Source organism: Mustela putorius, unplaced genomic scaffold (genome assembly GCF_011764305.1).
Source record: "Mustela putorius furo isolate JIRA1106 unplaced genomic scaffold, ASM1176430v1.1 tig00003962_pilon_pilon_pilon, whole genome shotgun sequence".
NCBI classification, from domain to species: domain Eukaryota; kingdom Metazoa; phylum Chordata; class Mammalia; order Carnivora; family Mustelidae; genus Mustela; species Mustela putorius.
Window position 1 is genome coordinate 10,948,893 of NW_025422106.1, and position 26,836 is coordinate 10,975,728.

The window sequence follows — 26,836 nt, forward strand, 5'->3', positions numbered from 1 at the left end:
TTGCCCTGAGATGTCAGGCGCTCAGATAGGTGACCCCTCCCTCCCCCTGGCTCTTCCTCCGCCCCCCCACCCCTCTGCAGCCCTCACCCCTGAACGCACTGAGGGCTGGGGGCTCCAGACAGCCCCTCTAGTTTCCTCTTTTCTCACATCTGTATGTTCTGGGTTCCTTCCAATTTTAGGACAGGTTTGAAACCCTAAATTTTAACGGCAGGGCATTGCTTAATTTGGGTACAGACATTCGATTTCTGAGCTGTGAAAGACCTCTGAGATCCTTCTAGCAAAACGCTTTTGTTTTATGGAGAAGGGACAGAGGCCAAAGGAAAGTGGTCTCTCCAAAGTCACACAAAGAGAGACACACAAGCGGAACAAGAATGGAGGCCTCCTGATTGCCCCTGGTGAGGACACTGAGTGCTGCACCAGGTGCCTCCCGCTCTGGCGCCTCAACCCAGGGTTAGGGGTGGTGCTGAGCGAGGAACCCCTCTCCGGGAAGCTGGCCCCTTTTGCAGCCTCTCCTTTGTTTTGTGCTTGATGAAATCTCTGCTCTTAGCTTGCCCCACTCAGACATGGCAGGGAGGGGTTTCTGTGTAACCCCAGAGAAAACAGAGGCTAGCAATAATGATGATGAGCCTGCTCAGCGTCTTCTGGCTGAATCCACCCTCCATTTCCACCTCCCTTCCCATCATCCACCTTTCCAGAGGTGTCTCCCAGCCTTTGTGCCCCAACACCAGCCTTCAGATGGGCAGAGATGCCCGTGTCTACGTGTCCTTGTGAAAGAAAATGAGGGCTCTCTCCGTCGGCCCTGTTCCCAGGGCCGTTTGCCAGAGAGGCAGGAATTAGTCTTTCTAGGTGGGCAAAATCCAGGAAACAGGTCAATGTACCAAGATCCAAGGGCTGGCTCCCCACTTTGGAGACCCTGAAGTTTGGCTCAGTTGAAATGGCTCTAAAGATGAGGACCTTTGGGGCACCTGGGTGGCTCAGTGGGTTAAAGCCTCTGCCTTTGGATCAGGTCATGATCCCAGGGTCCTGGGATCGAGCCCCGAATTGGGCTGTCTGCTCAGTGGGGAGCCTGCTTCTTCCTTTCTCTCTCTCTCTGCCTACTTGTGATCTGTCTGTCAAATAAATAAATAAAAATCTTTAAAAAAAAAAAAAAGATGACGACCTTTGCTTGGGCACTCTGCTGTATGTCATTCTACTTATTATTATTTTTTTAAGGTTTTAAAAAAATTATTTGACAGAGAGAGAGACATCACAAGAAGGCAGAGAGGCAGGCAGAGGGGGAGGAGGAAGCAGGCTCCCCGCAGAGTGGAGAGCCTGACTCTGGGCTCAATCCCAGGACACTGAGATCATGACCTGAGCCCAAGGCAGGGGCTCAACCCACTGAGCCACCCAGGCACCCTTGTCATTCTACTTCTTATGTTCGTTTTGGCACCCAGTGTTCCAAGGTTTAATCCCAACTAATTTACAATTTCATCTCATTTTCTTTTCTTTTCATAGCCTATGTTGTTCACAGCTAAAAGGAATTCCATACAAGCAGCACACTTCCTTCCTGTGCCTCTGTCATTCTAAAATGCTTACCCTCTGGTTCCACACATGCAGCAAACCCATATTCTATGCCACTTTCCCTGAATATAGCAGCTGACATCCATAGCAGCCCTAGGACTGTTGATCATCACAAGAACCTCAAAATTCTCATTTCTCCCTGGGGTTACACAGTAGGTGGAGAAGATGGGATTTGAACCCAGGTCTGTTATCCCAGAGTCTGTACTCTAAGCCACTGCACTATATTGCCTATCAAGAAACAGCTACCCTTCCCCAGATTATCTTCCTCTTATCTAGGATTTTACTTGCACTTTCCTTATCACACATCACTTTTTTTATTTTTTTACTGGAACTATTTGCATCATATACTTTAACTTCCTTCCTAAACGATGACCTCTTCAACAGTAGGGGTTGGGTCACACTTGGCACATCTCCTGCAGCAGGCCCTGTGCTGGCACAGGGCAGGGGGCCATTAAATGCGCGTTGGATGAAGGAAGGAAGAAGTGACAATGGATTCGATACATGGTGAGGTCTATCGTCTGCCCATGCAGGAGTAGGGAGTCAGAACTCACTTTTCTGAAGGGCCCAGCTTCACTCTTCCTTGATAAAGACACCATGGGAAGAGAAGGGGACAGAAGTGTTTCATCGATGAGCGAGGTCAGAAACACAAACCCTTGCACATCTCTAATTACAGAGTTTCTTCACGCTGGCAGCGTGCTGGGGATGCTCTCAGTTCTCCAGGTCGGGAACTGCAGGCGTTCTTCATTGCTTTGTGGGAACTGACATCGCTCTGAATGGAAAAGAGAGCAGAGGATAATAAAACTTGTGAGCGATAGCTTTGCCAGGTGCGGGGTTTGCCCTGAGAGCAGGGGCCTCCGGCATGCACCCCACCTTCAAGATCCACTTCATCAGCTCAGAGGGGACTCTAGCCACCGTTTCTGTGCTGGAGAGGCTCTTCGGGGATCAGGGACTCCACATGGAGCAGCCCATGGCGGGGGCGGGGGGCTTCTCTAGCTGGGTGAAGGGTAGGGTCAATCCACTGGGGGAACTTCCAAGTTGAGAAGGGGTAACAGGAGGCTCTGAGGTTCAGGGCACTGGGCAGAAGACCTGGAGTGTGGGTGTCATCTACAAAGGGTGTGTAGTTGTGTATGTATGTGTGTGCTCACGTTCTCCTAAATGTGTCAGAAGCAGCGAGGGTGCCCACACAGTGAGGGGACTGTGCTTTTTTTCAGGGCCTTGAGGTGCCCAGCTGGGCCCACTTTCCTCAGGGCTCTATTCAGGAGTCAGCTTTTCTGGTCAAGGCACAGCTTTTTCGCTCCAGCGCCTGGGAGGGTCAGGGCTGAGAGGATGGTTTCCTGCTGTGCCTTCACATAAACTCACTTTGGGTGAGAGAAGATAAGTTCTCATCCAGCACTTCCAGCCTCATTCCCCCAACTGTGTGTTCACCTCCTGCCTAAACAGAATAACAGGGGGGAAAACTTGCCTGTGCATGGTAGTTTTACTCCAATGCTTGTATTTTCAAAACCCATTTACATCTGCTATCGCCTTCCATTCTTCTTTTTAATAAAGCTTTTAATTTTTATTGATTTATTTTTAAAAATTTTTTTAAAGTAGGTTCAATGCCCAGCATGGGGCTTGAACTCACAACCCCTAAGATCAAGAGTCACATGCTCCACCAACTGAGCCAGTCAGGTGCCTCTATCATGCTTACAACAACCTCTCCAGAGGTGCAGAAAGCAGATTCTTTCAATTGTAGATGAGGAATTGAGGCCCAGAGAGGCCCTGTGACTTGTTTTGGGTCACACAGCAAATTAGCAATGGAAACCCAGGCACCCCTCTCTGGCTTCATGACACCAGGTACTTTCTTGCCTTCAGTTCTGCGTCCCCATCTCCTTCACCTCCTGTCTCCTCAAAGAAAATTTCCACAGAGAGGCTCCCACTTCATTAGCCGCAAGCACATCAATTCTCCTGGTGCTAGGTAGACAGCCACGCAAAATGGGCACTCTTCTCACCTCCTTTCCCCATTCCTATTTGCCCCACCCCACCCCCCATCCAGGAGGACACTCATTTCTGGTGAAAATCAGCTCTTTCTGAAAATGTTGGGGGCACATGTCAGGGAACTTTCATGGGCGAAAAGTCAGCACCATTTGCCCTCCCTGGGAAAGAGGAAGCAGCAGTGGTGGACTGGGTCTCCATACCTGCGCCGGTGCAGGCCTGGAACAGGACTGGAGACAGGGCAGTGTGTTGCAAGTTTCCTTTTGCCTCACTCCCCAGACTGGGAACCTCATGGTCAATAGGTGACCATTTCTTTGAGACTTAGAAGTTATCGGGTCTGGCACTACTCCCTGAAACTTTATCTCGCTTTGGGGTGTGTCATTCATTGATTCATTCATTGACTCAACAAATACTTGTTTACTGACTACTGGCCACATATTAGCCTTTCCTCTGGATGCCACAGTGAATGTGACAGGCAAGATTCTAATTAGTCTGGAAAAGGACACAGTTGGCGTAACTGTTATTCGGGGGTTGGGTAGCGTGAGGTCAAGATAGAGAAGTAAAGGGAATTCAGAGAAGCAGCGTAGCTGGGGAGGCCTTGGAGAAGAGCACCTAAACTGTGGATGGAAAGATGAGTGGCAGATTAAGAACCCAAGAGGAGAAAGAGTGCTCCAGACACGAACAGCATGTGTGAAGGCCAAGGGACTATAGAGCACCTGGTACATTTAAGGAATCGAAAGAAGTACGCAGGGCTGGAATTTAGTGTGCAAGGGACAGGGAGGAGGGGGGTGATAAAAGATGAGGCTGAAGGGTGAGGCTGGGGCTGGGTCATGAAACCTTAGAAACCATACTGAGTGGAATGAACTTTATCCTAAAACAATGTTTCAGGGAAGCCTGGGTGGCTCAGTCATTAAAGCCTCTGCCTTCAGCTCAGGTCATGAACCCAAGGTACTAGGATCGAGTTCCGCATCAGGCTTCTTGTCCAGCAGGGAGCCTGCTTCTCTCTCTGCCTCTGCCTGCCACTCTGCCTGCTTGTGATCTCTCTATGACAAAAAAATAAATAAATAAAATCATAAAAAAAAAAAATCTTAAGAAAAAAAAGTTTCAGCCACAGACAAGGTTTAAGATGTGTGCCTTGTTCAGATTTGTGTTTTAGAAAGATCTATTTTGGTTTTGTGTGGAGCAGTGCTCTTCAATGGAAATGTGATGAGCGCCATATATGTGAGCCACATATGTATTTTAAAATTTTCTAGTCACCATATCAGAAATATAAAAAGAAACAGGTGAAAATTTTAAAAATAATATATTTTGTTTAACATAATATATAAAAATACTATCATTTAACATATAATCAATAGAGGAATCACAAGATATTTTAGTTTTTTTTTTCATATTAAGCTGTCACAATCCTGTGTGTATTTATTTTTTATTTTTTTCAAAAGATTTACTTATTTGAGAGAGAGAGTGATCACAAGTAAGCAGAGAGGCAGGCAGAGAACGGGGGGTGGGGGGTGGGGTGGGGAAGCAGGCTGCCTGCAGAGCAGAGAGCCCGATGTGGGGCTCGATCCCAGGACCCTGAGATCATGATCTGAGCTGAAGGCAGGGGCTTAACCCACTGAGCCACCCAGGTGCCCCAATCCTATGTGTATTTTACACTCACAGTCCATCAAAAAGTGGATGAGCCACTTTTTGAGTGCTCAATAGTCCCCTGTGTTTAGTGGCTACCAAGTTGGACAGTGTAGATGGTGAGAATCCATTTGAGAGGAACCAGAATGGCAGAGCTATTGCAGTTGACTTGGAAGAGAATGGTGGCTTGGGGATAGAGACAAAGGGACAGATTTCAGAAATATGACTCCCAGGCTGCCATACCAGGCTTGGACTTAATAGCCCTGTTATCTGAAAGAGACACAAACTCCTATTTTATTTGCACCGTTTTACTTGGGGTTTTCCTCATACTCACAACTGGATCTAATTTTAAAGAACAGAGCACCTCAATGGAGATGTCCAATGGATAGAAAGATCTGGCGGGACTAAATTAGGAGAGAGGTCTGAGAAAGTTACACATAGACTTGGTATTTCCCAGTCCATAGTTGGTCACTGAAGCCATGACAACATACAAGGTCTCCAAGGGGAAGTGGTCCAGTGAGAAGAGAAAAGAATCTAGAACAGAACTCTGAGGAACACCAACACTTAGGATGGGCCAAGGAAGAGGAGCCTGAGAAGGAGACTGAGAAGCAGCAGCCAGGGAGGTAGGAAGTGTTTGGGGAAGTGCTGTGCCATGAAGCTTAGGGAGGGGGAAGTCCCAAGGAGGGTGTGATCAACAGTGGTAAAGGCAGCTGTCTCTGCTTGCTTCTGTAGGTACGGATGGCACTAGACAGCCTGAGTAAACCAACTTGGGTTTCTCTTACAGCCCCAAGTTCCAACAAAGGCTGGAAAGGCTGGTCATGACATCCTCCTGCTCAGTGCCCTGCAGTGGGCTCCAGGTTTCTTTCTTTCTTTTTTTAAAGATTTTATTTATTTATTTGACAGACAGAGATCACAAGTAGGCAGAGAGGCAGGCAGAGAGAGAGGGGGAGGCAGCCTCCCCTCCGAGCAGAGAGCCCAATGTGGGGCTCGATTCCAGTACTCGGGGACCATGACCTGAGCTGAAGGCAGAGGCCCTAACCCACTGAGCCACCCAGGCGCCCCGGGCTCCAGGTTTCTTAAGGATAAAGTTCTAGCTCCACAACACATCCTTGAGCCACCTGCAAAGTCTGGCCCTAGCTTTTCTGCCCAGACTGTTTCCTTGTCCAGAATGCTTTACTCCTGCCAGGCCTGACTTCCTACCCATCCCTGCCTTAGCTTGTGATCTTCTCTCTGACTGAAGAACCTTCCCTTGGCAGCTGAATTTGAATCCAGCTGCTCAGAGAGATAGTCCGAGTCTGAGCTTCCCCTGACCCAAGCAGCTTGTATCATCTGAGTGCTCGAGAACCACCTTATGAATAGAAGAGAAACATTAATGCAATAAAAGCTGGTACTTTGAAGAGATGAACAAAGCTGGCCAATCTCTAGCTAGACTGGCCAAGAAAAAAGAGAAGACTCAGTTACCAATATCGGGAATGAAAGAAGGGACATTACTACAGATCTTAAAGAAATAAGAAGATTATGAAGGAATACCATGAATAAGTACATGCTATCAGATTAGGTGATCTAGAGAAAATGGGCAAATTCTTAGAAAGAGACAAACCATTGAAACTACCTCAAGAAATAGATAATCTGAATAGACCTAAAGGAAGCAGATTGCTGAGGTATTTTTAAAACATCCCACAAAGAAAATTTTAAGCCTAAATGGCTTTCCTGAATTCTATCATGTGTTTAAAGAATAATATCTATCCTTCACAGTCTTTCAAAAAAAAAAAAAATGGTAGAGTAGGGAATACTTTCTAAAGCAGTCTGGTATTATCTACATGCCCAAACTAGACAAAGATGTCACAAGGAAATTATATATCAATATTGCTTATGAATATAGATGTAAACATCCTCAAAAAAAATGCTAGCAGGACAAACCTAGCAACATATAAAAAGGATTATAAATATCCAAGTGGGATTTATCCAAGGAATGCAAGATCGGTTTAATACTTGAAAACCAATATAATACACCATATTAACAGCAAAAAAGGAACAAAATCACAAGATCAACTCAATAGATAGAGAACAAGTATTTGAAAAAGTCCAACACCCTTTCATGACAAAAATATTCAACAAACCAGGAACAAAAGTAAACTCCCTCAACTTGATAAAGAACATCTACAAAAACTCCACATCTAGCATTAAACTTAGCGTTGAAAGACTGAAATGTTTACCCCTAAGATTAGAAATAAGACAAGGATATCAGCTCTCACCAACTTTATTCAACAGTATACTGAAGGGTCTAGAAAGAGCAATTAGGCAAGAAAACAGAATAAAAGCACCCCGATTATACAGGAAGAAGTAAAATTATCTGTTCATATGTGATTTGATCTTGTATGGAGAAAATTCTAAATACACACAAACATACAAACTATTAGAGATTAATAAGATCAGCAAGGTTCCAGAATACAAAATACAATATACAAAATACAACATACAAAAAAATAATCCACTCTCGCTGACTCGCTCCATGTCAAAGAAATAAATAAAATCTTTTAAAAAATAAGATTTTATTTATTTATCCGACAGAGAAAGAGAGAGAGTGCGCACAAGCAGGGGGAACAGCAGGCAGAGGGAGAGGGAGAAGCAGATTCCCTGCTGAGCAGAAAGACCACTGTAGGGTTCAATCCCTGGACCCTGAGATAACACCCAAGCCGAAAGCAGACGCTCAACCGACTAAGCCACCCAAGAGCCCCTAATAAATTCTTTATAGATTTTGGATACTAGTCTTTTATCTGATGTCATTTGTGAATATCTTCTTCCATTCCATAGATTGCTCTTTAGAGTTTTTGATTGTTTCCTTTGCTGTGCAAAAGCTTTTTATCCTGATGAAGTCCAATAGTTCATTTTTGCTTTTGTTTCCCGGCCTTTTGAGATATGTCTAACGAGAAGTTGCTGTGGTCAAGGTCAGAGAGGCTGCTACCTGTGTTCTCGAGGATTTGGATGGTTGCCTGTCTCACATTTAGGTGTTTCATCCATTTTGATTTTATTTTTATGTATGGTATAAGAAAAGGATCCAATTTCATTCTTTTGCACGTGGCTGTCCAATTTTCCCAACACCATTTGTTAAAGAGACTATCATTTTTCCTTTAGATATGCTTCCCTGTTTTGTCAAAGATTAGGGGACCATAGAGTGGGGGGGTCAACTTTCAGGTTCTCTGTTCCGTTCCATTGATCTGTGTCTGTTTTCGTGCCAATACCGTACTGTCTTGATGGTGACAGCTTTGTAATAGAGCTTAAAGTCTGGAATTGTGATATCTCCAGCTTTGATTTTCTTTTCAACATTACTTGGCTATTCAGGTTTTTTTCTGATTCCATACTTTTTTTTTAAATAAAGATTTTATTTGAGAGAGAGCGAGCGCAGAAGCAGGGGGAGGGGCAGAGGGAGGGGGCAAATAGACTCAGTGGGGACACTGAGACACCAGGACCCAGAGATCATGACTTGAGTTGAAGTCAGGCACTTAACCAACTAAGCCACCCAGGTGCCCCACAGCTATCTGCTAGCTTTTTTTTTTTTTTTTTTTTAAACAGAAATTTGGAAGCTGGTCCTAAAAGTCATATGAAAATGCAAGGGACCAGATTAGACAAAGAATCTTGAAAAAGAAGAGCAAATTTGGAGGACTCACACTTACAGATTTCATAACTTAAGCTATACTATTGAAGACAGTGTTGTACTGGCATAAGGATAAATCAATGGAATAGAATTGGCAGTCCAAAAAGAAACGTATTTATGGTCAACTGACCTTATAAGAGTGTTGAGACAATTCAGTGATGAAAGAATAGTCTTTTCAACTAAAGATGTGGGACAATTGGATATCTAGAAGCAAAACAATGACATTAGACCTCACACCATACACAAAAATTAACTCAAAAAGGTTTATTTAGAAAGAGCTAAAACTCTTAGGGAAAAAAGAAGTAAATCTTTGTGATCTTGGGTTAGGCAATGATTTCTTGCAATGACATCAAAAGCACAAAGGACAAAAAATTTGACAAAATGATCTTCATCAAAATTAAAAACTTTTGGGGATGCCTGGGTGGCTAAGTGGGTTAAAGTGGGTTAAAGCCTCTGCCTTTGGCTCAGGTCATGATCCCAGGGTCCTGGGATGGAGCCCCACATTGGGGCTCTCTGCTAGGCAAGGAGCCTGCTTCCTCCTCCTCTCTCTCTGCCTGCCTCTCTGTCTACTTGTGAACTCTGTCTGTCAAATAAATAAATAAAAATCTTTAAAAAAAATTAAAAACTTTTGGGCCTCAAAGGTCACCATCAAGAAAATGAAAATACAATCCACAGAATGGGAGAAAAAATTTGTAAGCCATGTCTCAGTGAGGGTCTAGTATCCAGAATATATAAAGAACCCTTACAACTCAATAATAAAAAGACAAGTAACAGGGATGCCTGGGTGGTTCAGGTCATAATCCCAAGTCCTGGGATAGAGTCCCACATCAGGCTTCCTGCTCAGTGGGGAACCTGTTCCTCCCTCTGCCTGCTGCTCTCCCTGCTTGTGCTCTCTCTCCTCTCTCTCTCTCATTTTCTCTGACAAATACATAAATAAAATATTTAAAAAAAATTTTTTTAAAGATTTTATTTATTTATTTGGCAGACAGATCACAAGTAGTCAGAGAGGCAGGCAGAGAGGGCAGGGGGAAGCAGGCTCCCCACCGAGCAGATGCAGGGCTCAATCCCAGGACCCCAAGATCATGACCTTAGCTGAAGGCAGAGACTTAAACCCACTGAGCCACCCAGGCACTCATAATTTTTTTTTTTTTTAAAGACAAATAAACTAATTTTAAAAAGAGGAAAAGATTTGAACAGACATTTCTCCAAAGAAAACATACACACTGCCAATTACACGAAAAGATGCTTAAGGTCATTAAACACTAAGGAAACACAAATGAAAGCTACAGCTGGGTATTGTTTCATACCCACTAGACGGCTACAATATAAAAGACAATAACAGGTGTTGGTTAGAATGTGGAGAAATCACAACCCTCGTATGCTGCAGGGAGGAATGTACAATGATACAGCTGTTTTGGAAAAATAGTCCGACCACTCCTCAAAAGGTTGAGCACAGAGTTATTACAAACTCCAGCAATTCCACACCTGGGTATATATCCAAGAGAATTGAAGGCATATATCCAAACAAAAATTTGTGCAAGAATGCTTATATAGGCATTATCCATAACAGCTAAAAAGTGGAAACAACCCAAATGCCTGTCAACTGATGATCAGATAAACAAAACATGGTATGCTTATATGGTGGAATGGTACCAGGCATAAAAATGAATGAAGTACAGATTAATGATATAACATGGATGAACCCAGCAAACATTACACTAATTGAACTAAGAGAGTCACAAAAGACCATATATCTTATTATTCAATTTATACAAAATGTTCATAATAGGCAGATCTATAGAAATGGAAAGTAGATTAGTGGGAACTGGGGAGAAATGGGGGAGTGACTTTCAATGAATACACGGATTCTTTTTTTTTTTTTTTAAAGATTTTATTTATTTATTTGACAGAGATCACAAGTAGGCAGAGAGAGAGAGAGAGAGAGAGGAGGAAGCAGGACCCCTGCAGAGCAGAGAGCCCGATGTGGGGCTCGATTCCAGGACCCTGGGATCATGACCTGAGCTGAAGGCGGAGGCTTTAACCACTGAGCCACCCAAGTGCCCCTGAACACAGGAGTCCTTTTTTTTTTTTTTTTTAATGTCAAATATGTTCTTTCTTTCTTTCTTTTTTTTTTTTTTTTAAGATTTTATTCATTTGACAGATCACAAGCAGAGAGGCAGGCAGAGAGAGAGGAGGAAGCAGGCTCCCCGCCAAGCAGAGAGCCCGATGTGGGGCTCGATCCCAGGACCCTGAGATCATGACCTGAGCTGAAGGCAGAGGCTCTAACCCACTGAGCCACCCAGGTGCCCCTGAATACAGGAATTCTTTTTGGAGTGGTGGAAATGTTCTAAAGTTAGATAGTTGCACAGCTTTGTGAATACTAAAATCCACCAAACTGTGCAATTTAGAAAGGTGGATTTTATGGTATGTGAGCCATATCTTAATAAAGCTGCTATACATGTAAAAATAGAACTAACTTATTACATTGAAATATAAGGTGGGCCTCCATTTCCTAGCGAGAAGATTTTTTTTTAAGTTTTTGCCAACTGGAATATACTGTAATATGCCTAACAAAGCAATGTTTTCCTTCAAAACCGTTCTCAGAGAGGAAGGCAAAGTTGTACAGACCTCATTTTTTAGAACCCTGCTCACCATTCCCCACCTCACTCTATGGGACTAAGGGTGAGAGAGCCTAGTGTTTGTTTTTATGACAGTGGGGACAAGGATCTCCCTCAAAGATAATCTTGCCTCCCACTCTGGAGGCTCTCCAAGAGTAGACATCTGTGTTTCTGCCTGCCCAGCACCCACTCTCTTGCTTCTCATAACTTCATGTGGATTTTCCTTCTGTCAGATATTCCCCCCATGATCTTAGAAGGTCTCTCAAGCTGCCCTTCACTTCCATGGCCAAAAAGTGGACCTGGGACCCAATGTAGCCAATCAGATGCCCTTCTTTGGGAATTTGAATCGACAGTAGGGTGACTCAAGGAAAATGCTGGTGATTTGCCCCACAGGGATGCCCTGAGGAGACCATTCCATGGTTCCTGCTCCCTGGAATCAGTGGGGGTTATTCTGGTCCTGTTTTTTTCTTCAGATGTTTCCTGCCCCCAAGAACCCTAACTTGATCATTTGGAAAAGGGCTGACAAATTCCATATTATTGTCTTGGTTCTCCCATGGCAAAGGAAGGGTTCCTCAGGACTGTGCAGACAGTGAAGGAGGAGCACTCCTAAATTAGGAGGCGTCATGATCTAGAAACCACTATTTGCATTGGAACATCTTCTCTTTGGTTCTTTCTTGATGACCACTTGCTTTAATATTTTATTTGAAGCTCAAAGATTAATTCAATCTTAACTGTGTCAAGGCCTTTGTTAGTTGTGAGAATACACAGCTGAACAGAATGATATCCCAGCTTTGTTAGGTGATGGGAGTGTAGAGAAATGCTCTCTGAATTCTAAGTGATCAGAAAGAAGGATCAGAGAAGAGGGTATTTAAGCTTGGCTACAAGTTGAGAAATTTTTCTGACCCATAGGGAAGGTATCATTTGTGAGGGGTTATAGAAATCAGAGAATCACAGGTTTGGGGGCTGATAAGGACCTTACAGATTATCCAGTCCTACATTTTCTTGATGAAGATATCCAGATTCTGAGGAAAGAAATGATTTGACTAGAGTTGAATTGGGCTTAGGACTTCTCTGACTCCCAGTCCAGTGCTCATCTCACTAGTTCTCAGGTACATTGTTGATCCTTTTTTTTTTTTTTTAAAGATTTTTATTTATTTATTTGACAGACAGAGATCACAAGTAGGCAGAGAGGCAGGCAAAGAGAGAGGGGGAAGCAGGCTCCCTGCTGAGCAGAGAGCCCGATGCTGGGCTTGATCCCAGGACCCTAGGATCATGACCTGAGCTGAAGGCAGAGGCTTTAACCCACCGAGCCACCCAGGTGCCCCTACATTGTTGATCTTGACTGGCTCCTCCAGGTTTCAGGGGACTTGGGAAGGAGGAAGGTTGATATTTAGGGCTTGGTAAATGGTTGCCTAGGGAAATATGTTTTGCAAGGCCACTCAAGAAATCAGTGAGGAATTGGGACAGATTCCAGTAGTTCTTGTCACACTGCTCTCTTCCTTAGTCCCCCCGCCCCCCCATGGGGACTTGGAGAGGGGACTTGCTACCAGGGTCTGCACTGCACTAAGTGTCAGGTTTTATGTTCTCACCCTTCTCCATCCTTTTGGAGTCTTTGAAGCAAGTCAACAGCTGAAGGGGTTGGTGAAATCGACTTTTGTCCTCGCCATGCTCTCTTTCTTCTGGATGACTGGGTCAGCTGGGGTGGAGAGCCTTTGATTGTCTTTACCTGTAATCGTCAGGCTATCACCCAAATACCTAGCAGGTAGTATAAGGAGGAAATCGATTTCAAAGTCAGGCCTGGGCGTTCCTCAGCACTGACAATGATTTACCTTAGCCAGCAACTTGCTCCCCAGTGTCAATAGCAGTGTTCCTGGTTCTAAAGAGACTGAAAAAGCCTGAGGAGGTTCTTTGGGTGGAGGAAGGGATGAAGTGTCCCAATTCGTGCTTTTCCGCCATGCAGTAGTTTCATCCACATTCTTGATTTTGATCACCATGTGGGCCCTGGGGGCCGCCTAATTCCTGACCTCTCCATTGTGGGAGTCCCACAGGTCCTACCCTGATAGGGATGTTCAATTTAACCAATACGGACAGAGAACTTCCCATGTTCCAAGAACTGTGCTAGGTTCTACAGCCCACACATAAATAAGATGTAATCCCTGTCTGCAAGGAACTACAGACAAATTTAAGCCTCGCAAGTTTAATACAAGGTGGTTGGTGATGAACACCTGGGATTCAGGAAGTTTTACAGAGGACACTCAAGCCAGTAAGTTAGCCAGCAAAGAAAGCCACAAGCCTCACAGGCAAGGCCAACCACATGAACAAAGGTGTGGAATCTGGGTATAGGGAAAACCACAGGCAGTAGCCGGTGTTACTAGAGCACAAAGAGGGAGATGGAAGTGTGGGGAGAGAAGGCGGGGGTGGGGCGATGTGAAGGGTGAGATGGGGGAGGTAAGTTATGGGGAATAGCTGTCTTTTTTTTTTCTTTTTCTTTTTTCTGGGCAGAGCAGAGGGAAGTGCCTGGGAGATTTGCATTCTAGATAGATCACTCTGTGTGGATTGGGGAGGAGCAGCCTGGATTGCAGGCAGGGAACTATTGAGAAGAGATGATGAGTTCCCCATGCAGGGTATTCACAATGAAAGGGCATGGGGGCTGGAAAAATAGTCAAGAGCTGAGTGATAACAGACAAGGCGTGGGTAAGGGTGTTCACAGGTTTTTGACTTGGTCTCTGGGTGGATCATGGGGCCATGAACCAAGGTAAGAAATGCAGGGAAGGGAAATAAGTCTGGAAAAGAAATGTTGATGATGGCTAACATTTATTAATCACCTCTATGGACCAGGCATCATGCCAAAAGTTTTTTTTTTTTTTTTTTTAAAGATTTTATTTATTTATTTGACAGAGAGAAATCACAAGTAGGCAGAGAGGCAGGCAGAGAGAGATAGAGAGGAGGAAGCAGGCTCCCTGCTGAGCAGAGAGCCCGATGCGGGACTCGATCCCAGGACCCTGAGATCATGACCCGAGCCGAAGGCAGCGGCTTAACCACTGAGCCACCCAGGCGCCCATGCCAAAAGTTTTTAATGCATTTTCTCATAACTATGAAATAGGTATTATTCTTGATTTATAGATAAGGAAAATGAAATTTTCAGATGATGAATAGCTTGACCAATTCTGCACAGCTGGTGGATTGGTGGAAAGAGGTTTGAATTCAGGCATTCTGGCTCCAGGGCCAATGCTCCTCATGACCAGGCTTTATATGTGTGTATGTCTGACGATTTATATTTATATATTTATATGTGTGAGAGTTTGAGGAGCCTGCGGGCCTGAGAATTAGGGGGGCCACCAGGACCCAGATTATGGTAAAAAAAAAAAATGTGAATGTGGATAAAACTACTCAAGTTGAACAGTGACCAAAGCACAGGGCCCTGGGGAACCCTTAGGTTAAAGGAGGAGGGAGAGGGTAAGGAGCCTACAGGGAAGACAAGAAGTTCCCTCTGATTTTTAAATCTGAAGACACGGTTCTGCCATCTGGGCAACAGATAACTGGGCAATCACGAGTGTGTAGTGGCATGAAATAAAAAGATCCACCAAATTAAGGCGACATATTAATGACAACAGTTACTACGTTGCATAGTGATTACCCCACAGTAAGCATTTCACATAAATAGCCATAATCACTATAGCACGTTTCCCAAACTGTGTCCTGTGATAGTAGTTCTAGCAGAAGTTAATAAATGTTTGGATAGAAAAGGGCTTCGGAGCCAGATAAGTTTACGAAATGCTGGTATAATTCAGGCAGAAAGCCAAACCCTCGGTTAACACTTTTTTCTTTTCTCTGTAAGGAGGTGGGATAGAGGAATCACTAAAGGTATAGGTCCTGGGAACAGACAGCCTGGAGCTGACGCCTGCATTGACAAAAGCGGGGTCATCTTGGGCAAGTTACTGAACTTCTCTAAGAGGTAGTTTCCATATCTGCACAGGAAGATAGTAATACCTGTTCACTGCGATTATTCCAGATTTCAATGCAACAATACTTTGAAAACACTTAGATTAGAGCCTGGCACGGAGTGAGTGCTCTATGAATATTACTATCTATAAACCATACCATTGTTAGCAAGTTTTCCTGACATCCCAGAGCCTTAAGTCTTTCTCGCATATATTTCATACACGCACAGATACCCACATTTCTGAAAAGTCAAAGCCTTTGTTCTGACTCCCATTAGTTGAAGTTCTTTGTGCCCTTACCTCCACCCTACCATGCCCCAGGACTGGGAATGACCAAAGGTTGCAGTATGCTACTCTAGGCAATGGGGCCAGGGAGAGGGAGGATTTATATGCCAGCAGTATGGACTTGGAAGGATCACCACAAGTTCAGTCTCTTTTAGGCACACTTGAAAAGAAGTATGCATCTTTTGGGTGAACACTGGCCTGCACCAGGGCACACAGCTTAGCCAGTGGAGTGCAAGCTGTATTTTTTAGCCCCCACTTGCTCTTTAGGTTGAATGTCATTGTATAGTGAACAACCTGCACAACCATATGTTGCAGTTCTGACCTTCAGGCCATAGAAGGGGTTGGAAGCTAATGACCATTGCAGAAAGAGGGTACAAGTTCTCTTCCTAGTAGTCCATGAAATCAGCTCTCCACAAGCCTTAAGGTGGTCAAGTACCCTTCTTCATCTCCTCCCTCTCTGCCCATATGTGCCCCGCCTCCCATTCATTCACACAGAGGCTGACATCAGAATACCCTGGGTGTGAGGGGATACATCAGACCTTGTCTGTTCCCCTGGAATGCTGACAGAGGTTGGGACATGACAGAGCAGCAGAAAGCAGAAGTGGGAGGGCGTGATTTTCCAGGTTTCCCCTGATACATAATGAATACTAAATTATGATGTTCCACACCAGAGCAGACCACGTCCAGAGCAAGAACGACTTCCTGAACAAGGTTTGAGGCAGGGAAGGGAAAATGATGGGAAGGGGAATTTAATCCTCACTGTGTGGCCCAAACACGTGGCTCCCTATAAAGATTCTCACCACCCCTTTAGGTAGACACTTCCTTTGTGAAACTGAGGGGAAGAAAAAGGCAGACATTTCCTGTTCTCTGGAGGTGGGTGGGGTGGAGTAATGGGCAGGATCTCTCCCAAAGTTCACTGGGCATTTACACACACTCCCACAGAGAGCCTCCACAGCCACCAGAGGAGCCGCCGCCTAAAAGCACCACTTTTCAGCCTAAAAGCCAAGACCAAGCCTGACCTGCGGTGATCTGGTGAGAGCTCTGCCCCCTTTGTGCTTTGGTTCTCTTCTCTATAAGGTGAGGAGTATGCATGGGCTGAATTTTAAGTTTCCTCATAGGTCTGCCACACTATGGTTCACACCTCTCGGGGGTTCTATGCACTCCCCGTGAGGTCGTCACCGACCAGAAATGGCTTACTCTCACCTCTACTCCAGGATCCTGCGTGCCAAAGACCAACCTCCCTTTTCACAACCTTGCTTAGAGTCTGCCTCCATAGAGCTCTAAGACGATAAACAGCAGCTGGGCTCCAGCTGCGAGCTGAGGTCCTGTGGCCTTGAGACTCGGGAACAAAGACTGAGCTGGGGAAGGGACTTTTCCTGAATGTAAGGGGAGGGGAGCCCTGGGGCTATTTATGCTTTTACCTCTCTGTTGAGCGGTTGTTTCTCTCCTTCCAACAGATCTGGGGGAGGGGGAGGGAGGGAAGGGGTGTCCTGTCTTTTCTTCTGAGGCTGATGACTTCACCTCCTTTCCCTTCCTCTTCCTCTGGTTAGGGTCTCTATCTACCCCTTCCCCATCTGCTCCAGGGTCTGAAATCTCCATCCCTCTCGGTCTCTTTATTCTCCTTGAGATTGGGGTCTTTATACCCCTCCCTCTTCCTAAGCCTCGCCTACTTATTCCTTTTTAGGCCTGGCCTCCTAGCCCTGGGTGGAAGGGTCTGCATTTTTCTTCTCCTTTCTCTTCTTAAGGCCACATCTCCCTCCCCCCACCCTTTCCAGCTCCCCCTCCCTCCGCCCCGAGGCATTGTGGGAGGAAACAAGATGTGGGGCGAGAGCGGCGCGGGGAGAAGCCCGCAGTGCGGGGCCGGGCGGGCGCAGCCAATGGGGAGCGCGGACGGCGGCGCGCGCGGCGGGGGGGCGGGGGCGGGGCGCTATTTCTGTGGGGGCCGCGCGTCGGCCGTGCTCAGCGGCAGAGCGGAGCGGAGCTGCGAGGCGCGAGCAAGGATAAGGCGGCGGGCCGGCGGGCGCGAGGCGGAGAGCGGGTGGCCGGGGAAGCTCGAAGGGCGGACGGCGGCGGCGAGCGATCGGCCCAGGGCCGCGGGAGCCGGAGACCGCGGCGGCGGCGGCAGCTGCTGCTGCTGCTGGAGGAGCCGAGGGGACACCGCCCCTGCCCGCGCCCGTGCCGAGCCCATCGCTGCTCCCCTGAGGCCCCGCGCGGACTAGCCTCCGTGAAGGTGAGCGGTGGGTGGGGGAGTCCCCGGGGCGGCGGCCCGCGGCGGTCGCGTGCAGCCCCACGCGCGAGGCCCAGCCCCGAGCTGGCCTAGGCGTGACGCCCTCGGGGCCCCTCCTTCCCGGAGCTGCGCCACCCCGTGCCCTCGCGACCCTCGGGCGCGGCCGGAGGCCCGGGGCTGCGGAGGTGCGGCTCCCCGCCTCCTTCCCGTCCCCTCCCCTCCCGGGAGTCTCCCGGCGCTGCGTGGAGGCCTCTGGTGTTTGGGGCCGAGGGAGAGGGGGTGGAGAGGGCTCGGGTGTGACGCGGCGCCTCCTGCCGCCTCCTGCCGCCGCCGCCGCCACACTCCGGGGCGTCCTTCCTGCGGCGAGGACGCCCAGTCACTCCGGCGCTGCTCCAGGCCGGGCGGGGGAGGGCGGCTGACCGGCCGGGGCGGAGGTGTCGGGGAGGATGCTTTCTCATGCCCCAGGTGTTGGCCTTCGGGGGCCGCAGCGCTCCGGAGGAGGTCATGGTGGAGGGATAAGTCCCCTTGGAGATTTCAGGGGGGGAAATGTCAGCGTTCGGGGAGGGGGCTCAGGGGAGGGTGGTCCGGGGCTTTCTGAGACTTGGCCTTTTATGACACAAAACTGGGGATAGCGGATAGGGAGCTGTCCTGGAGTGCCTTCTTCGCTTTTCCTAGGAGCCCCTGGCTTTCGACCGATGCAGCTGGCCTGGGGCCCTCCGTTCGTCTTTCTGAACGGAGGCCCAGGTCCCTTGCTTGTTTTCCCAGGAGGGAGGTGCGTATGCCGGGCACCTCCGTGTCCTTTTCTCACTGGCACCTTGGACACGGCAGGTTGGGGCTAGGCCTCACCCCTCAGACGCCTGGGGGGCCGGGGGTGAAGAATCGTAGCATTGTAGTCACAAGACCAACGTTATGTAACCGCAGGCGCTCTCCTACTAGAGAGTAAAGTGGCTTTTAATTACTGTGACAGAGTTGTTCCTTTGGACTTTGGGGATGAGGCCGGTGGAGCAGGTGAGGTTGCTGGGAAAACCAGTGCCAATTTCACGCTTTAACTTCACAGTGTCTTACCAGGCCCCACCCCCACCCTTGCGTTTGTAAACAGTGCCCCCTTCTGAGTGGTAACCTGGAATAGGCCATCAGGTGACACTAGTTTTCTTCAAATAGTCAGTCTTATAATACTCAGAACATTCTTTCTCTGTAGTTATATATCTGCTCAAACTCATTGAAGTTGCCCCATTTATCTTCTTTCAACCATGGGTTTTTAGAATGAAGGTATTGCTTTGTCCAAGGTCATGTAGCTAGTCAGGCATTGAACAAGGTTCTCCTAACCTTTTCCTCAGCACCTGGTGATGCTCAGGTACTTCTTGGGGTGTGGGGTCGGATTTTTCTGGTCCACTAACTTTCCTCTGCCAGTCTCTGCTGAAATAGAGCCAGCCCTGCTTAGTTTGAGGTGCCTTGGGTGCGGTCAAGGACTGTGTGGTTGGCAGCTGGCATATATGCTTTCTTTGCATTGGGTACAGGCTAAAGGAGTAATCGTGAGTTCTGCTTTCCCTTTTAGTCCACCCAGCACACAGGCTATTGTGGGCGCAGAGATCAAGGTGGCCTCGAACGGTACCAGGGATCTCTCCTTGAGCAGGCAGGCCTCCTGTGTAGCCTTAATATCAGACAGGGCTGGAATGACGACATCTTTTGTCTGCTGGGCCGGGTGACAGAGTCCTCTTTTGGGGATGGGGATTGGGGGAATCATTGTGATGGGACTGTGGTCAAGGACAGAGGATTGGGTTTTGCAGCTCATCTCCTTGGTTCTTGAGCAAAGCACTCACCTGCTATAGACTGCCAGTCAGGTTCTGACCAGCCTTCTGGGGATTCCTGTCATCCCAGGAACGGACCATGCAAAGTCTACCCCAAAATTCTGGTCGCTATAGGATGAATGCCAAGGGTTAGATAGCAGGGATATGAAATGGGGCTGTTAAAATAACAATTCCTCACTTTTTGTTATCTCTCTCACTGCCAGGCATTGACAACCTTTTTCTGTGGAAGGCCAGATAGAAAATATTTTAGGCTTTGCAGGCCATGCATTGTCTTGGAATTACTCAACTCTGCCATATTTGCCTGTTCTATAAAACTTTATTTACAGAAACAGGTGGTGGGCTGAATCTGGCCCACAGACCCCAGTGTAGACTGTCCTTGTTCGCAGATGCTTTCATATAACCTTAATTAATCCTTGTAACAACCCCAGATGGAGAGTTACTCTCATTGCTAAAGTGGAAATATCGGATGCAGGAAGGGTGAGTGGCTTTCCAAGACTACAAGATACAGGAGTTCATAGTCAGGACCAGAAGTCAGGCCTACTGATTCCTAGTTCATCTTCTTTCCACTGTGTTACCAATGATGCAGTAATGGTCATTAAATCAAGGACTTACTGTGTTCAGGTGTTAATGCCACCTGGTTTGCCCTCAGTAACCCTGAAGGACTCCATTTCAAGATGATGATATGAAAGCACAAAGGTTAAGTAACTTGCCCAAGGACACAGCTAGTAGGTGATATATTATAATATCTGGGCAATTGATACTATTTAAGATACCAGAAATAGATGGAAAAAGCCTTATTTTATAAATGCTAAAAATCAATGGCTTCTTAGGTCTTTTCCTATCCACCTTGTATTTCCCAGGTTTGGGGACCAGGTCTTTCCTAAAAGCTCAGGACCTCCCTCTTCTTATAATGCCTCATGTCTGTGTTTTCTGTTGTCTTCTGTTCTCCCACTGAGGCTCCGTACTCAGCTGCTGATGTGCATTGCTTAGAGCATGGGTTATCAGCTTCACCTCTCTGCTTCTTCTGCAGTGTCACGATGTCTGACCGGAAGGCAGTGATCAAGAACGCAGACATGTCTGAGGACATGCAACAGGATGCCGTTGACTGCGCCACGCAGGCTATGGAGAAGTACAACATAGAGAAGGACATTGCTGCCTATATCAAGAAGGTGCGCCAAGAGAACTGTGGCTATTGGCTAGGGGTAGGGGTAGACATCTAAGCTGTTCCCCAAGGGGATCTGAACTGGGAACTTAAGAAAGCAGGTATATCCCATGCAAACAAAACCCAGAAGCTTACAAAGCAGACAAATTAGAGAGGGATTCTTGCCAAAGCATTCACCTTAGGAGTTCTTTTTTTTTCTTTTTTTTTCCTTTTCTTTTGTTTTTTTTAAAGATTTTATTTATTTATTTATTTGACACAGAGACAGACACAGACATCGAGAGAGGGAACACAAGCAGGGGGAGTGGGAGAGGGAGAAGCAGGCCTCCTGCCGAGCAGGGAGCCCGATGTGGGGCTCGATCACAGGATCCTGGGATCATGACCTGAGCCAAAGGCAAACACTTAATGACTGAGCCACCCAGGCGTCCCTACCTTAGGAGTTTTTTTTAAATTTTTTTTTTTAAGATTTTATTTATTTATTTGCCAGAGATTACAAGTAGGCAGAGAGGCGGGCAGAGAGAGAGAAGAGGAAGCAGGCTCTCCCTGCTGAGCAGAGAGCCCAATGTGGGACTCTATCCAAGGACCCTGGGATTATGACCTGAGCTGAAGGCAGAGACTTTAACCCACTGAGCCACACAGGTGCCTCACCTTAAGAGTTCTTTATAGGAGCTCTGCTGAGGTGTGCTTATGTGTGTGTGTCTGTGTGTGTGTTTATAGATAATTTTGTGACTACAGGGCATTGGGGAGAGAAGCTTAGGATCAAATGTAACTGGTTGAAATCAGAACTATTCAAAATGTAAATCGAGGATAATTGAACAGATAATACAAGATCATACACAAGTTTTTCAAGGAACTGCATCATTTAAATGGGATATCCCTGTAATAATCTCTATCCTATAGGAAGTTTCTTCTTTTTTTTACCCCCTCTTAAGGACTCGGGGCACCTGGGCGCTCAGTGGGTTAAGTCTCTGCCTTCGGCTCAGATCATGATCCCAGGGTCCTGGGATGGAGCTCCGGTGTCAGGCTGTGTGCTCAGTGGGGAGCCTGCTTCCTCCTCTCTCTGCCTGCCTCTCTGTCTCCTTGTCATTGCTGTCAAATAAATAAAATCTTTAAAAAAAAAAAAAAAGGACTCAGGTACTGTATCCTCTCCTTTTCCCCACCTTCTTAAGAATGGGATGGGCTTGAATATGTAATTTGCCAAAAATAGATAAGCAATATTGGGGTAATAGGTTTAGTCCCTGAAAAATTCCTGAGTGAATGGGTGAATTAAATCTGGTTACCTAACACAGGAAGCAGCTGAGCTAGAAGTGAGAAGTGATACCCAGGGGCCTCTGATTCCCAGGCAGAATCCATGTCTGCTAGTGGCATAGTCCTAGTCTTTGATGTTTTCAGCTGTAGTATCCCAAAAGGGATGCCTAAGTGTAGATTTGTTCTGGTTCATAGAGGTGAGGTAGGGCATCCTGAAGTTTTATAGACTTCTGCTTTCCTACTTAGGTGGGGTGGAATGAAAAGAGGAAACTCTGGAGTACTGAGAGACTCTCCGTATAAGGAGCCCCAGTGGGTGAGGAGCCAGCTGGGGGTGCTGGCTCCTTGCTAAGTGATCGCCTTAGGTGTCCTGTGCAGGGAGAGGATCCAGAATCATGGACTCTGAGTCAGGAGAATCCTTAGGTTAAGTCTGGTCTAGCTTTTTTGTTTTGCTGATAGGGAAAATGAGACCCAGAGAAGTGGCTATGGTTCTCCTGTGTTACAGTGTCTTGAGAGTCAGCATTAGGGCTGGATTTGATGAGCCCTCCCCTTTCTACTGTTCACTAATACCTCTTGGAGTCCCTTGGTGTAAGGGACAGTGAGGAGGCAAAGAGGTTTTTTTGTTAGTTGTTTTTTGTTTTTAATTTTTTAAAAATATTTTTATTTTATTTATTTGACAGATAGAGATCACAAGTAGGCAGAGAGTCAGGCAGAGAGAGAGGAGGAAGTAGGCTCCTGGTGGAGCAGAGAGCCTGATGCGGGGCTCAATCCCAGGACCCCGGGACCATGACCTGAGCTGAAGGCAGAGACTTTAACCCACTGAGCCAACTGGGCACCCCGGCAAAGAGGTTTTATGCTGAGCACCTGAGGGGGCAATCCTAGGTTGGCAGCTTTGCTGGGTCCATGGTAAAGGTCTGTTGGATGGCAGGGTGCATCTACTGAGCCATCTGTTTCCTCCTGGATCTATGGAGTGACAGGGAACTGTCTGTCTGATTAGGTCAGAAGGATTTCCTAGGTTGCTTTGATGCTGAACTTGTGCTGCTAAGAGAAGTAAGGGAATTGCCTTGATCTCATGGTCGATGTCCTTGTTCTGCTACTTAAAGCCCACACAGTACCTGGCACAACAGGAGTGCCTTTAATGTTGACTTACAAATAACTGCTTCGTGGTGCTCCTGATGTTTGGCTCTGGTGTCTTGGTTCTTGGCATTTGGAAATGCTGGTTTAGTAATGTGGGAGGCAGCAGTTGGCAAGTCAGGGAGGCTTGCTCCTCCCTGCTTTCTTCATACTTTGAGACACTGGAGTGGTCTCTTACACCCTGGGCTTCCTTAGTCCTTTGGTAAAGAATCACAGGGTGGACCATGGAGTAGGGTGGCTAGGAGGAGGAGGAGAGATGATCAGAGTATAAAGTGCTAGAGAGAAATAATGGAGTTTGCGGTGTTCCATTATTAATGAAGGAAAGAGTGTCCTAGACAGCCTTAACCTGAGCTCCTGAGGTTTGGGGAGTTGAGGCCATGGCCTTAGGATGGGGAGGCGGGGGTGATTACTAAATCACATTCCTATTCTGACTTCTCGTCTTCCAGCTATCCTAATCACCTTTCTTCTCTCCCTTTTATTTATTTATTTTTTTTTAGGAATTTGACAAGAAATATAACCCTACCTGGCATTGTATCGTGGGCCGAAATTTTGGCAGCTATGTTACACACGAGACAAAGCACTTCATCTATTTTTACTTGGGTCAAGTTGCAATCCTCCTCTTCAAGTCAGGCTAGGTGGCCACAGTGAAGGTGTCAGTGGCGGCGGCAGCGATGGCAAGCAGGCGGCGTTGCTGGGACTGTTTTGCACTGGGGCCAGCATCAGGAAGTCCTCTCCAATGGCTGTGCTACTGCATGGACTGTATACTCGATTTCATGTGTATGTCGCAGTAAACAAAACCAAACTTCTTTCTGTTTAGTTGCCTGGGGAAGAAGGCTGCTTTATGTTTATTTTCAGACTTTAAAATTTTTTCTTTGTATTGCACTAGGAAATCTCTCCCACCCCTCCCTCTTCTCTTTCTCTCCCTACATAAAATTTTCAAAAAGCCCTCAACAAAGCCTGTAAAACTAGGAGGGCTGGGGGAGAGCAGGCGGTTTCTGGAGGCAGAACTCAAATTGTGCAGCCATCTCCTCGTGGTGGTGGGTGCTTCTTTGGGATGGCCGGGGAGGCTGCAGGGGACAGTGTAAGGATTGGCAGGGAGAGGGGGATAGGAAGGAGGCTAGGGGGATTGATCTAGTACCAGGGAGAATATTCCACTGAACTGTGATTCCACGGCTTGGGGCACAGGGTGGGGTGGGGGGTGGATTCTTTGAGGGGCCCTGAGACGTGTTTGTCTGTGGTGTGTGGGAGTAGGGAGCAGACTTATCTTGCTGTCTTTGTCAGAAGAGTTTCTAAGTAAGGGCTGTGTCTTTGTGGATTACCTTCTTTTATTCTTCCTGCCTGAGCTCATGCTAGGAGGATGTTGGGGGTAGGATTAGCTTGATTTTTTTTCTTCGATTCATTCTTCTCTCCTCCTGTCTGCTCCCTGCTTAGCCCTCAGTTTTCTCATTCCTCTGGAGTTCTCTTAGAGCAGCCCCTGTTAGTTGGCTGGCAAGGGAATTTCTGGTGACTGTAGTTCCTTAGTTGTCTTAGCAATCAAACCAAATCAATGTCTCCCTTGATTCTCCTCTGTGTATATGTGTGTGTATGTGTATGTGTGTATCTTGGTTTGGGGTAGAGGGGAGGGAGGGGCAGGACAGTGTGGAATCTCTAAGGCGTATGGTTAGATAGGTGGCACGATTAGTTCTGATTGGGCCTTTATGTTAAAAACCTCTGGGGGTGTCTGTTTAGGGGGTGAAGGCAGTTGTCAACCCCCATAGGCCATCTGGCCCAGACATTGCTTGCCCTATGGCTGTCTGTTCCCCAGAAGGCTTTGGGAAGATAGCGCACGAGGAGATGGCTGTGATGCCATCTGCCCTGGAACTGGTTCATAGTGGAGAGGAAAAGTGACTTGTGGGTGTTTGCAGCCCTTATGGGAGGTGGGGATGGAAGTGATAAAGGGCTGTAAGGACCTTTGGGGGAACTTTGGAGGGGATTAGTCTTGCAGTGGTGAAGCCAGGTATCAGGAGATGGAGCAGGGCTGCTAGAGGGAGGAGATTCCAAGGAAAGTGCAGGGGGAGGTCTTGTCTATTGATCAAACGGGGGTGGGGGGGAGGTCATTGCTGACCGAGCTGCTGATTCTTGTAAATCGCATTTAAAACTCTCATGTGTAGGGTTGGCACTGTGGGAGGGGGGTGGTTGGGATCCAGCTCATTCTTTTTTTTTTCCCCCCACAAGTCCATCCTTGGGGCTGGTGGGGAGGCAGGAGAATTCCCCCTCCCCAAGCCTTTAGTGTGTGCCGAGCTTTCTTTTTGTTGCTGATGGGGGAGGGTGGGTGCTGACCAGGGGTGGTTAGTGAGTTCCCTATCAAACCCTTCGGTGGGCACAAGATTGAGTGCTTGACTTTAGGTTTTATTTTTTTATGAATGTCAAAATCTGTGTTTCCCCCTGCCTTCCCAGACTTGTGTGGCCAGTTGGAAATGTCTGGTTTGTGTCATCTCCCTCATTTCTGGAGCAGGGGCTGAGACCCCACCACATCTCCTATGCTCTGCATCCATGCCTCTTTTGGACATTAAAGGTCGATTGATGCACTTCTGAGCTGTTTGGGTTTTTTGAGAGTGAGAGGGGGGACAAAAGGGCTACCCTGGTGACTGTGGTGCCACACATGGGTGGGGGTAGAGGGTATCTAGGGTGGAGTAGGATGGGGGCTGAAGAGATAAGATCAGACAAAGAGAGACTGATTGCCCTGAATCAGATTTTAGTTGTAGGGTCTAGTCTGAGGCCCCTTTACTGGGGAGAAAATTAACCAGCAGTAGTCACAGTCTTTCTAGGTCTTTGTTGGATATGGCCAGGTGAGCCACATTTGGGGTCTTTGATATAATACATGTTGCCTTCCCTGTTTCCAGCCCCAGGTCCAGATGGCAGTTTTCCAGCTGCTGTCTTGGACCTGGAGGATCTTTGCTGCTTAGAACCTTTGGTCAAGCCCTCCTATGGCCAAGAACCTGTAGCCCTCTTAACTCCTCCTCCTGTGCTTCCCCAAGGCCTGGACACTATCAGCCAAGACCTGCTCTAGCCACTTAGAAATGGAAAAGTGGGGGATCTTTAGAAGGATGGAAGCACTCTTGATGGAACCTGAGTGATTCTTCTGACTCCTGTGTTATTCTGGCTGTCCCACTTGGGGATTCCTGCACCCACACACCTGAAGAGGTGGGCAATACTTCAGAGAGGATCTGCCCATCCCTGATGCCAAGCAGTTGTTGGAATCCTTATGGAAGTGTCTGGGAACAGGGTTGCTTTATACACCTTTCCATTGCCACTTACTCAAAGATACCTGAGTTTTTGCGTACTTGAGCCTAGGATGCTGTCACACAGAGCAAGATAAATTCTGTGCTCCCATGGCATACATATTCTAATCAGGTAGAGCACACCTACACACTGATAAGCTTTTTCCAATAATGATAAATGTACAGTCAAGGAAATAACTGGGCAACGAGTTGTTGGTTGTTGGAGGTAGGTAGACTGAATTCCTTCAGGTGGGAAGTTGGGCTGGATCTTGGAAAGGGTTCTGCCTCTGGTGCAGTGAGGTCCTAAGGGACTCTAGAACCCCCAAATTCTGTTCTTGCCTTTC

At 47.0% G+C, this 26,836-nt stretch overlaps 1 protein-coding gene and 1 long non-coding RNA gene across 4 annotated transcripts; one reads left to right on the top strand and one right to left on the bottom strand.

The window, feature by feature from the left end:
- Positions 1-1,859: 1,859 nt before the first annotated feature.
- LOC106005330 lies at positions 1,860-16,191 on the bottom strand. Its single transcript, XR_001178618.2, has 3 exons — positions 15,982-16,191; positions 13,023-13,188; positions 1,860-2,329 (listed from the first exon to the last, which is right to left on the bottom strand). It is a non-coding gene; the product is annotated as an uncharacterized LOC106005330 (long non-coding RNA).
- Positions 16,192-16,233: 42 nt separating this feature from the next.
- DYNLL2 (dynein light chain LC8-type 2) lies at positions 16,234-25,803 on the top strand. 3 transcript variants are annotated; one of them, XM_004747325.3, is made up of 4 exons: positions 16,234-16,370; positions 16,602-16,691; positions 20,725-20,863; positions 23,730-25,803. In XM_004747325.3, exons 3-4 carry the CDS (start codon positions 20,732-20,734, stop codon positions 23,865-23,867), a joined length of 270 nt encoding a protein of 89 aa, XP_004747382.1. In that variant the 5' UTR covers positions 16,234-16,370; positions 16,602-16,691; positions 20,725-20,731; the 3' UTR covers positions 23,868-25,803. The 3 variants fall into 3 exon arrangements, with proteins under 3 accessions (XP_004747382.1, XP_012909119.1, XP_044925882.1); XM_013053665.2 differs by lacking the exons at positions 16,234-16,370; positions 16,602-16,691 and adding an exon at positions 16,713-16,736; XM_045069947.1 differs by lacking the exons at positions 16,234-16,370; positions 16,602-16,691 and adding an exon at positions 17,660-17,889.
- The last annotated feature ends 1,033 nt before the right edge of the window (positions 25,804-26,836 follow it).